General features: G+C 31.7%; 1 protein-coding gene across 3 annotated transcripts; it reads right to left on the bottom strand.

The window, feature by feature from the left end:
* Positions 1-2,173: 2,173 nt before the first annotated feature.
* LOC105831651 (NCK-interacting protein with SH3 domain) lies at positions 2,174-13,454 on the bottom strand. 3 transcript variants are annotated; one of them, XM_028190709.2, is made up of 9 exons: positions 12,647-13,454; positions 12,357-12,547; positions 9,240-10,121; positions 8,104-8,306; positions 7,942-8,045; positions 7,651-7,869; positions 5,988-6,160; positions 3,534-3,631; positions 3,353-3,443 (listed from the first exon to the last, which is right to left on the bottom strand). In XM_028190709.2, exons 1-9 carry the CDS (start codon positions 12,675-12,677, stop codon positions 3,353-3,355), a joined length of 1,992 nt encoding a protein of 663 aa, XP_028046510.1. In that variant the 5' UTR covers positions 12,678-13,454. The 3 variants fall into 3 exon arrangements, with proteins under 3 accessions (XP_036140323.1, XP_036140325.1, XP_028046510.1); XM_036284430.1 differs by having other exon boundaries at positions 2,174-3,443; positions 12,357-13,454; XM_036284432.1 differs by lacking the exon at positions 7,651-7,869 and having other exon boundaries at positions 2,174-3,443; positions 12,357-13,454.
* Between the last annotated feature and the right edge of the window lie 21 nt (positions 13,455-13,475).

Raw genomic sequence — 13,475 nt, 5'->3', positions numbered from 1 at the left:
ATTTGGATATAAAAATACTTGCACAGCAGCATAATTTCCACCTCTTCCTCTGTACCTTCATCATGAAAATATAATTAAAATCAGTTTTTAGTTTTAAATCAAAAATTACTTTAATTTGAAGTCGAAACTCATGTGGAATAGAACAAATATACACCTTGTTTCAGGTAAGCATGGTGAAGGGAGAGGGTGAACTTTATTCGCATAGAAAGCACAATTTATAATTGTTCTGTTCCATAGGTTTTCAATTTTCAACACATTTCTACGTTTTATTTGTACTTTTTTATTAATAACAAAACTTAACAAACAATAAATAACAAATAAAACTTTCGGTATAGTTTAGTCATGATTTTGGCAACATATCCTCGAAAGTAACTCCCTTAAAGTCAATAATTACCACTAATTTTACTTTTATATATATATATATATAATATATAATATTTAATAATTAATAATATGTTATAAATGTCACACTCATACCGATAAGAAAGGTGTCAGTAGCACCGATGAGTCGGTCAGCTGCAGCAGTCAGCATCGAGCGCATTGCGCGAGGTTCCGCGCAATCCGCTCGACAATTAGCGCAATACTCCTTAGATAGCACTTGCTGTCTAAGCAAGATTCTGGAATACTGACCGATTTACGCTCACGCAATCCTCCCCTTCTCTCGATTGCAGAATTTACGGATATATAAACCGACAAAAGAAAGTGAGGGACGAGTCAATCCGAAGCGACGAACCGAGCTAACACACGACACTCTGTTTTGCGGGGTCGTGTATCGCCGACACAAAACATTGTAATAGATACAACCACGACACTCTGCGAGGTCGTGGACAGTGCACTCATAGACGCGACACTTTGCCTTGCGGGGTCGCGATCTAACCGCACACTGTAAAACAGACCTTACAATAAAAGTGTTCAATACAAAGAGTGGTGTGACTAAATACCCTCCTCGCGAGATCTCTGGCAGCAATCTCTAACGTACTCCCAACAAGGGGTACAACAAATATAACAATAATATATACAATTTACTTATATATATATATATATATAAAAGGACCATGAACAAGCAATGACTGCGCTGCTCGGATACACGAAGAGAAGCCCGCCGAGCGGAAGTGTAAAATATAGCGGTAGGAGCAGAAGTAGAGAAGCATACACGAATAAGATACTAGGTGCATGCGACGGCGACGGCGACCGCAATGAAAACAGTGACTGTGATAACAGGGACGCGATTACCGATCACTAGAGCCATCTTTAACGATAGCAACAGCGGTAACGACGGCACACAGAACCAAAGAGTAAAAAATAACAGGAGGGAGCCCGGAGCATTTGGTTTTAGCGATGGTGACGGATGTCCTAATAAAAGTGGGTACTCAAGACGGCTGCTTACGTATCACGCACACGCATGCACGCATGAAAGCACACTATAGAATATGAAATTCTCGCTCGAGGTCGTGTCCACATCGGAACATTTCCGTCTCGTTACTGCCAGTGAGCAAAGCAGAATGGCGAATATAGAAGGGAAGAGGCTCACCGATCTTCGGGTGATGGATGGAACTGGAACGGCAAAAATGGCAAAAAGGCGACTCTACTCCAGCGGCTTTCTAAGGCATTAACAGAGAAAGGCAAAAATCCGGAGTATCTCAGTACACACCTGAGAAGTCTAAAGTCACTCCAAGAATGACAATTGTTACTCGTATGGCTCGAGCACAAATTTTAAACCGCTTTAGGACTATTGCCGGAATTGTGTTAGCAGTAATACGATCAAATATTTAAAAAAAAGGAAGATAATGAAAACAAGAACCTAGAAGATAAATTAAATGAACTAAATTCTCAATTAGAAAAATATAAGGAAGATTGTAAACAACTGACAATAATTAATTTAGAACAAACTAAATAATTTGTTCTCAATTAGAAAAATATAAGGAAGATTGTAAACAACTGACAATAATTAATTTAGAACAAACTAAATAATTAACAACTTTACATAAAAAAATTAGAATTACAAGAAATATATAGATTTAAATATTGCTAAAGAAGAATTACAAGTAGTTCATAAAATGTGTAAAGAACGTAGAACTTTGAAGGATACAAATTTTAAACCGCTTTAGGACTGTTGCCGGAATTGTGTTAGCAGTAATACGATCAAATATTTAAAAAAAAGGAAGATAATGAAAACAAAAAACTAGAAGATAAATTAAACGAGCTAAATTCTCAATTAGAAAAATATAGGGAAGATTGTAAACAACTGACAATAATTAATTTAGGGCTGAGGGCGTGCGAGAAGGGGTGAGGGGGAGGGAAGTAGTATGTAAAGGGTAGCAAATGGCCAGGTCGGTTCGGGAGATGAGAAGAATTCAATGTAAACGGGAACGCTCCGTAAAGAAAAAGCACCCTGTAACTCCTATTTAGAAAACAATAGTTATCATTATGCAGGAAGGTGAGCGTATGTGTGTGCGTGTGCATATGCCGAGTGTGCGTGTGTGAACGGAAGTTTCAAGCAAAAGGCGGAAACGATTGATATAGGCGGTGCGATTGTCGGCGCGGCGATTTTGCGAAAAACAAAGTTTTTCCGAAAAGTCTCGCGTGTGCGTATGCGTGTGAAGAAGAGTGGAAAAGTGTCTATGTGTGTGCGGCGGCGTCTGATAAGTCGCGACGTTCATTGGCGACGCGGCGTCGGCGACGTGCGAAAGGAAAGCGCGGCGGACAAAATGCTTTTTCCAAAAAGGAAATCGGCGGCCGCGAGATCAAAGAATTGGCCGAGGATATAAGACAGAGGATCGAAGAGCGAGAAGCAGAAGCATCCGAGAGCTCGTTGAGTACGCGTCGTGTCCCGTGCTGTATCTCAATCCCACACAATTATATACATACATACATATATACATATACATATACATATATATATATATATATATATATAAGTTATATATGTATATTATGTTATATTACTAATTATTAAATATTATTTAACTATGCGAATATTGGAATGTTTTTAAATATCAATGGTCCTCATAAGAAAGAAAAGAATGACTTCTTTGTTAGGTTTCATGTTATGTACATATAATAATTTCATATATCTTTCCTAAATACTTACACGAAGAAGTAATCTTGTAGCACCAACAGAATGAAGACATTTATGGCAGTCATAAAACATATCATTATTTAATAAGCTGTGTGCGTTTTCCTTTACTAGATAAAATTTAGAAGAGCTATAAGAACTATCAATAAAATGTCTTGAATTTGATTTTCTTGACATTCTTGATATTTGATACCATTGATATATTCTCAGATCTACTTAAACGAGAGTTTGCAAGTCATCTTCATCAACATCTTGATAAGATGAAGGAATTAAATGTCACATTCTAAACAAATGTGGAAATTCGTTGCTAATTTCGCGTACTACTTGCTGGTCTTCATGACTTTCTGCCGTTTCTTCGCAAAATATCCTAGCATAGAATACAACATGTAATAAAAAATGTTTCATATAAAAATATTTATAATAAATCGTCATAAAAAGCATACAATTAAATGTTTACCTCGTAAAACATTTTAATAAATCTCCAGATCGATGTCGATGCTCATTATAATTGGATGTGCGTAGAACACGGCGACAAAGCTCCAAATATTGTCTACGCTGTCATTGCATATTAAAGATATAGATTAGATAGGTATATACTACCGCTCAAAAATTCTAGCACTTAAGGGACATTAGTTTTATCGATCAAATTGACCTATGTATATTATACAAATATACAATATCGATGTAAATAATAATAAACATTAATATCTCTACAAACGACTACACACACACATACAAAACCAAAAGTTTCAGACAAAGTTTTCTCTTATACTTATACTTTTATGTATATAATCATTTTTAAAGGCACCATATTCTTTCATATAATTTCGGTAAAGGAGTATGCTTATTTTGTACAGCTTTGGCCAAAAGGTACATTATCAAAATAAAGTTTCTTAAAATAATATTTATTTTTTTAAAGAAAACCATCACTTAACAACTTTCTTTTATTTAATTTCTCAAAATTTTAATTTGTCCTTTAGCTTTTATTATGATAAGCACTCTTTTCGGCATACCAGCTATAAACTGTTGACATTTTTCTTAAGTTATTGTTTCTTCTTTTAAAGCAATCTTGAGACGATCATTAGTTATTGAGGCAACATCTTGTTATTTTTTAAACCAACTTTCTATTGGTGATTGTACAGGACATTTTACCAATTAAATGTTGTCATCTATTCCTTTCATTGTAGCTCAAGATTTGTGGCATAAAGCATTGTCTTGCATCTTATTGCCAGTATCACTCTGTCTAAAAATCTTATCATAAGATGTAATTTAGCTTTAAGTATGAAAATATAGCGTTGGCTGTCTATACAACCTTCGAAAATTTCTATTTTCCCAATCTCATTTGCACTCATATAACCCCATATCATCATGCTATCTCCTCCATATTTTACGATAAGGACTATGCAAGCTGGATATTTTTCGTTAATTTTTCTTTGTATATATAACATTAGACATTCCAAAAATCTTAAAGTTAGAAAAATTAGTATTAAAAATATTGCACACTAAACTAATTTAGAGTAAGAAACAAACGTTACTAACAAGCAGAAAAATAACAAAATTGTGCATCTCAAAATTAGATCCATCGGATTATATGACACTGAATTAATCCACTTTGATGAAATATTTGATAAACCCATCTCAAATAATATTTCTTATTTTTATCTGACAGCCATGGTTTTTCCTGGTCTTGCATCCTCTAAGGGCGGGTTTATCAATGCTCAGCTAAGTTAAATTTGACTAATAGTTAAATACTAACTGTAAGCTATGTGTTTATCAAAGCGGAATAACTAACAGTTACGCATAAACTGTTGGTTAAAGTGTTTGTTACAAACACTTTAACCAACAGTTTATGCGTAACTGTTAGTTATTCCGCTTTGATAAACACATAGCTTACAGTTAGTATTTAACTATTAGTCAAATTTAACTTAGCTGAGCATTGATAAACCCGCCCTAAGTCTTGCTTAGTTGAGCCTCCTCCAATTCATACAGAAATTGCAGTTCCTTCCTGTTCTGTGTACGTTACAGCTAATTCAGATGTTTTTTTTTTAAATAATTTTTTAGCGATTCTAGTACTAAAATATTCGATCTTAGTGTTTTGTAGTTATCTTTTTTTTCTTGTCCATTTTTTATTTTCTTGGCAGCCAGCTTAAAACCTTCAACAACGTTTTGTACAACACATCGGAAACATTTTACAATTTTTGCAATTCTTGTTTTTTCTCTTGCTTTAAAAATATTAATCTTTGCTCAATAAGCTCATTTTTAAGCATTTTTATGTTACAATAGACTTTACAGACTTTACTAAATTCAAAAATTTTTAAAGCAACACAGATGTTATTATAACGATATCTCAAATTAGAATGACAATAATTCTAAGAAATGCTACTTTCCTCATTTCCCTGGCAATTATTTTAACGAAGTTTGTGTAGCTAATCTTTTGTTTTAAAGAAACAATAAATGCTTTAGTAAACTTCTAAATAATAAAATTCTTATATTAAATTCAATATAATGTTATAAAGGTATCTAATACTTTTGGCTAAAGCTGTACAACAAAGTCTGAATCTTTTATGTGCAACAAATATTGTCACGTCAACAGCAAAAGTTAAATATCGAAGCTGTAATTCTTTTTTCTTCATTTTTTAAATATAAAATTGTTAACTTTACCTCGCGTTACGGTCTATACTTTAATTGTAAGAAAGAATTTACGAATTCTGTGTAATCAGCAAAAAGATTACTTTGTCTGAACAATATCGCGTTTAAATAAAAACAGACTTGTCGCCAGCATTTTCATAAGAAAATGACACACAGAAAATCTCAAGCATGTTATTAGAATGGGAAAAAACTTTTAAACGATAATATATATCTACAATGTTTTTAACAAAATAAATGTAAGTTTTTTATCACTGCACAATACCTTATCACCTGGAAACATGTCGAAAAGTTGTCGTAGTATAATATCAATAAGAACTTTCACATCGTTGGTGTAAAAGAGACTCGCTATAGTATCATTACTAAACAAGTCGACAAAAAGTTTTAACACTGAGTGTGGTGGTTGTGGTTCGTGATCAAATATTCGTACTGGATCCTCTATGAATAAAATAAATTTCATTGAGCAAATCATCTCTGACATATACACCAGGTCGGTAGCCCATAGGAAATTTACAACAAAACGAATAAAAACGAAACCAAAACAAAATCACAATCATTCTTTTTCCTATTCTTTGTGGTTTTTTTTCATTGTAATTGGTTACGTATTCTACGTGTTTCATTTCGCTATAAATTTCCATAGTATAGAATATCAACCTTAAGATCAAAAAAATATGAAGGTTTTTATGTAAAATAATATAAAAAGTTATTTTTATTAACTTTTCTGCAAAAATTCAGCTTTCTAAATATTTTTTGTTTTTGCAAGAGTTGAAAAACAATCAAGTTCTACTAACTGTTAAAATTCATATTATTCACAATAAATGCAAACATTAATGTTAATAAATTTTCAAATATTAATATTAATAAATTATTTTATAAATCGATATATCGTATAGACATTTATATATTTATATTTTAATAAAAAACAGAGATTATTATTTTCAAGTCAAATATCCAATTGTTTAGCAATTATCTGTTGTAATAATTTGTTCTCATTCATGTGCAAAATTTATTAAATTTTGTCATACTTTTGTACTTATCTGCTTAAAAACAATAAACCAAATAATCCCTGTTGCTCATTAAAATATAAATATTCATATCCTATCAGTATATTCTTGATCGATTTATGATAAAAATGTATTAATATTAATAAAACATTTTTTACATAAAATTCCTTATGTATTGTATTAATTTTACTTAAAAAATTTTAATTTATTTTTATAATATAATATAAAATGACCATTTTTTTCATTTAAAATTAAAATAAAAGATTATTTTTTTGATGATTATAAATAAAGATCTTATACAATTTTTCTAGACAAGGTAGCCTACCTTTAGATAAGGTAGACTACCTTGTCTAGAAAAATTGTATAAGATCTTTATTTATAATCCAGATTTATAAACCAGATTAAATTTATAAACCAGAGGTGTTACTTATTTTTCATAGTGCAATACTATATATATATTGAATTTTGTATTTTCAACACACACACACACACACACGCACGCACGCACGCACGCACGCACGCACGCACGCACGCTCGCACGCACGCACGCACGCACACACACACACACACACACACACACACACACACACACACACACACACACACACACACACACACACACACACGTTTCTTGAAAATACAAAAATTCACGGAAAAACGTGTTCGTTCCCTAAAAATTAATGTTTGCATTTATTAAAAATGAAAATATGAATCTTCGCTAGTACACTATTTTTTCTTCATTCAAGATTCATTCTTCATTTAAGAATTCAAGATTCTTGTTGGAACAAAAAATTTATTTGCAGAGAATATCTACAGAAATATTGGCAAGCAAATATTAGTTTCCCACTATCCTATTTTGATATATAAACTTCATATTTTTCGATTCATTAAAATATGCATACATATTGCTTGCATTAAATTTACCTTCTCTATTAAAAAGAAATAGAATTTTTTCAGTAAAAGTTTTAGCCACAGTTCGTTCGCGTAAAGCATTTAGAACGATATTCTCAGAAGTAGTAAACTGCAAATTATAGGATAATATCAAGTTTATGAACAAATCTGGGATCTGATCTTCCAGATCTGTATCAGGTGGTGTTTCTATTAGATCTAACAGGAATGATATAAAGTCCGAACCAAGCTGTTCTATAATAGAATCAATATGTACTTCAATTTTTATTTTTAACAATAATATATTATACAGTTCATTTTACTCACCTAAATGGGTAACTGGCATGGGTTCACCCATAGAAAAAATCATTGTAAGCAGTAATGAAGAATAATTTAATCTTAATACATTCCTAGGATTACTCTTCATATCTCTACAAAAAAAAGTTTTTGTTATTCGTTAAATATTATATTATTAAATGTCTTAAATACCTCGCTAGTTCCATTGGTAAAATACTATTTAACATTATAGTAAGAACAACTGGATCTAAACTGCACATAACGCCAAATGATTGCAACAATAGTTGTCTAATAGTCCATCTCGCTTCCATTTGATAATACTGTATCAAAATTGTTACGCCATTGTATCGATCTTGCCTTAACACGTATCTCGATACATTTGCATCAGCATTAGTCTAAAAAGGTATATACATGAAGATTAAATTATTTAATAGTATAACTATACAATCATAATAAACTAAATAATCATATTATTGAACCACATGTTTAATATTAATCATATATTGTGCATATTTAATATATAACATAAAATTAGAAATGGATTAAATATTTTAAAATATTTAAATCGACACACTTTAGAAAAACATTTCAATTGAAGAGATTTAACAATCTAACTATAATATTAAGAAGAATTCTCACTTTTGGTACTATTTTTGTATTTTTAAAAAATTTTTTTAGAAAAAATAAAGAGCTATAAACTTGAAAAACTTGGTACATTTTTTGATCTTTGTTTTTTTTATAACTTCCAAACATAAAAGATATTTTTAGCAATTATTCGTTAGTTTGTATGGACATCTAAAAAAAACTGGTAACAAGTTGTGAATAGAAGACTTACTGCTGATTTAAGATAGAGAAATTATTCAAAGCAAAATATTAAAAAAATTCTTAATCTATACAAATGTAGTTGTCATCTACAACCAAATTAAAAAAATTTTTTTGCAAAATTGACAGTGAAAAAAATTCAATTTTTTTATTTCTTTTCAAACATTTTTTTATCAAATTAAAAAATTGGAATATTTATTTAATTGTAGACAAAGTCAAACAAAAAAAGAAATGTAAATATTTCCTCAACACTCAATAAAATTAAAATTAAAAGAACTCTTATCATAATTTTGAAAAATATTTCATTAAAAAAGTGCTTAAAAATTTAGCAGTTTACATATTAATAAAAATTGAAAATATCTTATCTCTAATGTCATTTCTCTGTCAAGATTCAAACTTAAAAGAAATCTTTTTTTTCCCAAAGTAAAATACTTTTAAGAATCAAACTTAATATTAAATATGTGGTGTTCATACAATTCAAGTTATTTCATAAAACAGAAATATACCAATATCTCAGTTAATTCTTTGATATATTCCACAATGATAGATTCATCTTCATAAAGCATCCAACTTCTTTGTTGCGAATCTTCCTTGCATGAAGTTAGTTCAGTAAAAATAATTTTTAACCTATTAGCATCATAAGTTTCTTCTATACTCATTTTTGATACAGTCAATGGTGTTTGTAGCTGATGCAGCAAAGCATCAAGATAATGACTTACAGTTTCTGGCAGCAACTGCCGCAAGTTAGACACTACAACTGTGACTGCTACTTTCGACATTTCATGACTAAGTTGAGTATTTTTACGTACTTGATCGAGTAATTGGTAAGCGCTTCGCGAGTTAATGGCTTGTAAGGAATTGCTTTTAATTGGCGAGGTATTTTTAACAGGCGAATTGTTTTTAATTGGCAAATCACTGCATACATTTTGTATGCTACCTTGGGAGGAGCTCATACGAACTTCTGTAACGGGCGTTTGAACTTTCTGCACAATGTCAGAGGACGATTGACGAGGAAGCACACGTTGCTCATCTCCATTTGGTCGTTGACACTGTGCAATCGCTTGAATATGATCTACATTATTATCACGAAGAGTTGTCTGTGCAGTCATGTAAGAAGCATTGCTGGGCGCTAATTTAACATCAGCTTCTATATTGTCACAAGCATTCATGGAATGTGTTTCTTTAGATATTATGCCACAATCTAAATCTGGCGGTTTAGGCGCTTGTCTTTTGGATTTTTTGCTTAGATCAATCTGTCTCTTCCTTTCTGTTAGCTTTGCCAAGAGATCTTGCTTGTCAGGCTGCACTGAGTCGCTGTCTTTCTTAATTTCTGTTTCCAAAGTCAGTATACAATCTTCCAAGAAATCAATCACAAACTGGGATTGTACCTATAAATTCCACATATGAGTCATTCTTTTATAAATCGGACGGATTTTGAGAAGAAAAAACGACCCATTTTTTATCTGTTTGAAAAATTTTTTAAGAGTTCTAGGCATAATATAAATAAACGCGTGTATCGAAATTTCGTTTTCTTTTTATTTAAAAAAATATACGGGTTTAAATTTTTAACAATGCGTCGATTGTACTGATTTTCAAATTGTCATATCTTCGGTTCTATTCATCGTAGAGATTTCAATTTTTTTTCATTTTAAAGCTAATAAAATGAATTTTCTTGCGAAATTATTTCCAATTATATACGTTTGTAAATTATTATTGTTACAGGAAAATAAAATGTTTAAAGTTGATTTACATAGTCGTAACCAACAGATACAAAGTTCAAAAAAATTGCATCGTATTCCTCGTTAAATTTAAAAAAAAACCTCCATATGTTTCAAAAATGAGGACGCTGTATCTATTATCTGAAATTATTTAATTCGTGCGGCGCGGCGCGAGAAATCGAGTGCGTGCGGCGGGTGGCGGACGGCGCGCAGCGCCCGTGTGCTGCCTCTTTCTAACGATATTGAAGCAAAATTGGCTTTTTACAATGTCAACAAACTTAATGGGATAATTAGAGCGCATAAAGATCCTCTTCTGAATATGTCTAAGAAAAATGTAGTATATAAAATCGAATGCTTAAGCTGTGAGGCAATTTATTCTGACGAGAATGGATGGGAATGATAATAATTAAAGAAAACACTAAAGGGCAAGAATTGGATCCGGAAAGACTTTTATTCTCTGAAAATCCGCCGTCTCATAAAAAAAACAAAAAAAAAACAACTAAATAAACGACATAAAAGCTTATTATAATTAAAACTGTGTTTTCTATATAATCAGTATATTTCACTTCTTCCCTACATTTATTACACTGCTTTTAAAATAATTTTTGTTCAATTTTTATTTTGTACTGTTAAATTATAAATACATGTTAATTAGTTACATTTAATTAGTTAATTAGTTGCCGTTTGATTACATACTATTACAGCACGTCACATTAGATGATAAACAAATTTATTTTTTATTGAATTATGTTAAATTATTATGATCAGTCACATAACGCATTAAGCTTACATTCGCGCGCGTGAAAGGCAGCACACGGGCGCTGCGCGCCATCCGTCGTCCGCCGCGCCGCACGAATTAATTAATTTCAGATAGATATAGTATCCCCATTTTTGAAAAATGTTTTTTTTTTAAGGAAATTTGACGGGGAATACGATGCAATTTTTTTGAACTTTGTATCTGTTGATTACGGCTATGTAAATCAACTTGAAACATTTCCTTGAAACAATAGTAATTTAGAAATGTATATAATCAGAAATAATTTTTTCAGAAAGGTCATTTCATTAACTTTAAAATAAAAAAAATTGAAGTCTTTATGATGAATAGAACCGAAGATATAATAATTTAAAGATCAGTGCAAAGATTCGTGTATTTTTGAGGGAAAAAAAAATCCTGATACACGTGTTCGCTCATTTTATGCTTAGAACCTATAGGAAAATTTTCAAATAGATAAAAAATGGGTTGTTCAATTAGGTGTCCAATTTATAAAAAAATGACTCATATAGTACTATAGTAAAATAAGTCAAATGAGCAAGTTGTGTGTTACTCAGATAACAATTCTTGCATGCAACTTTTACTCATATTACATATGTAATTTTTTTTAAACATTTACATGAATTTTATTATAAATACTGTATATGAGTGGCTATCCAAAAAAATTTGCATGTAAATATCTAATAAATTACATATAGAAAAAAAACAGTACATACTATGTAAGTAAAACCTTATCTCAAGTGTTTTATTACATAGATAGCCAACAAACAAAATGTAATCTGGATAGTTTCTTTAATCTGACTAAGTTTTCTTCAATCATTAATACAAAAGATGTCAAATGATCATAATTTTATGAATTTTTAAAGACAAGCCCCTACTGAACAATTACCACAAATTTACACATATTTTCTTATTAATTATAAATAAATGTATAAATAGGTAAATTTTATATTTTATATTTAGTTAGTCTTTTTTGGTTTAGTATGTATGTATGTATGTACATATGGGTATTATATATATATAGAAAGAGAGAGGGGAGAGAGAGAGAGAGAGAGAGAGAGAGAGAGAGAGAGAGAGAGAGAGAGAGAGAGAGAGAGATAATATAAAAAATATAAACATGAAAGTCCACATACTTTTACAGAGGCAACATAATTGGATGGTATGTAGCCCAGACGTCCTCCTCTGTTCACAACTTGCCACCAGTTTTTCTGTTTGACATTACGTTGCAACAGAATAAAGTACTCACCCTCCCGAAAGCTTAGTGTCTTGGCAAACGTGGCCTTGAAGTCATATAAGGCTTTAACCATTTCGTAGCTATCTGTAGCTGTAAATATATAAGATGTAAAAGAAGAAAAGAGAGGAAAAAGAATAAATCTCGAAAGTATGTGATTCGATACGATATACATATGTATACCGTACTTACCTAACCTCATCATATTGTTATCATCCATCATCAAAAGCAAAAATGAAATGCGATGGTCCTAACGTGACAACGCCCAGCTAAAAATCGAAATGCCGCTTGCTTACTTACTTTCATATAAGATCAGGCATCTCATTTTCTTTCTACTTCCCTCCTTATTCCGTCAATCTTTTACTACACCGGCCCTCTTCGGGAGAGTAAACGCGCGTGTATCATACATAAAAAGAGATAGTCAAGGCGAATTTACACCTCGGAACTCTTGGAAGAAGAGCAGAAAGCTGAAAAGCAAGCAGCCAATCAAAATTACCGTTTAGAACTGCGTTCAAAAATGTCACCAGAGTACTCTCGAATATTAAGCCGCTCTCACATGCGGCGTAACTTGCGTTGACCAATCACATCGTCATAGGCCACGTTAAAGCGTCTTTAACATGCCCTGATTCGACGCAAGTTACGCCGCATGTGAAAGCGGCCTTGGGGCTTCCGCACAACTTTTGCATAACACGCATAACATAAATGCATTAGAAATTCGATTGGTTGAATTTTTTATGCACTTTGCTTATGGACCAATCAATTTGCTTATGTATATACGTTATATGTTATGCAAGTGTGTGCGGAGGCTCTTATGGTATATCCACTAGTAGTACTAAAAAGTCTGTCTCTCTCGCACCTCTTCTGGACATCGTTTTTTATAGGTCTATGGTTTTGGTACATATACCAAACGATCGCTAAAAGTCGCTACAAGAGTAAAAATTAGGTCAACCTGACATTTCTCGCCTCTGATGTCATAAATTCATTATAACTGCGATGAAAGGTTAGAAGTCTTAAAGGATAC

This window comes from Monomorium pharaonis, chromosome 3, assembly GCF_013373865.1.
Source record: "Monomorium pharaonis isolate MP-MQ-018 chromosome 3, ASM1337386v2, whole genome shotgun sequence".
Classification (NCBI taxonomy): Eukaryota; Metazoa; Arthropoda; class Insecta; order Hymenoptera; family Formicidae; genus Monomorium; species Monomorium pharaonis.
This window is presented reverse-complemented; position numbering and strand designations above follow the sequence as displayed.

Coding starts and splice junctions, on each gene's coding strand:
- LOC105831651 (XM_036284430.1), bottom strand. CDS start 12,677: ATGATGGATGATAACAATATGATGAGGTTAGGTAAGTACGGTATACAT. Junction 8,307..9,239: donor AAGAATTAACTGAGATATTG/GTATATTTCTGT, acceptor ATACCTTTTTAG/ACTAATGCTGATGCAAATGT. Junction 8,046..8,103: donor TTACCAATGGAACTAGCGAG/GTATTTAAGACA, acceptor TTTTTTTTGTAG/AGATATGAAGAGTAATCCTA.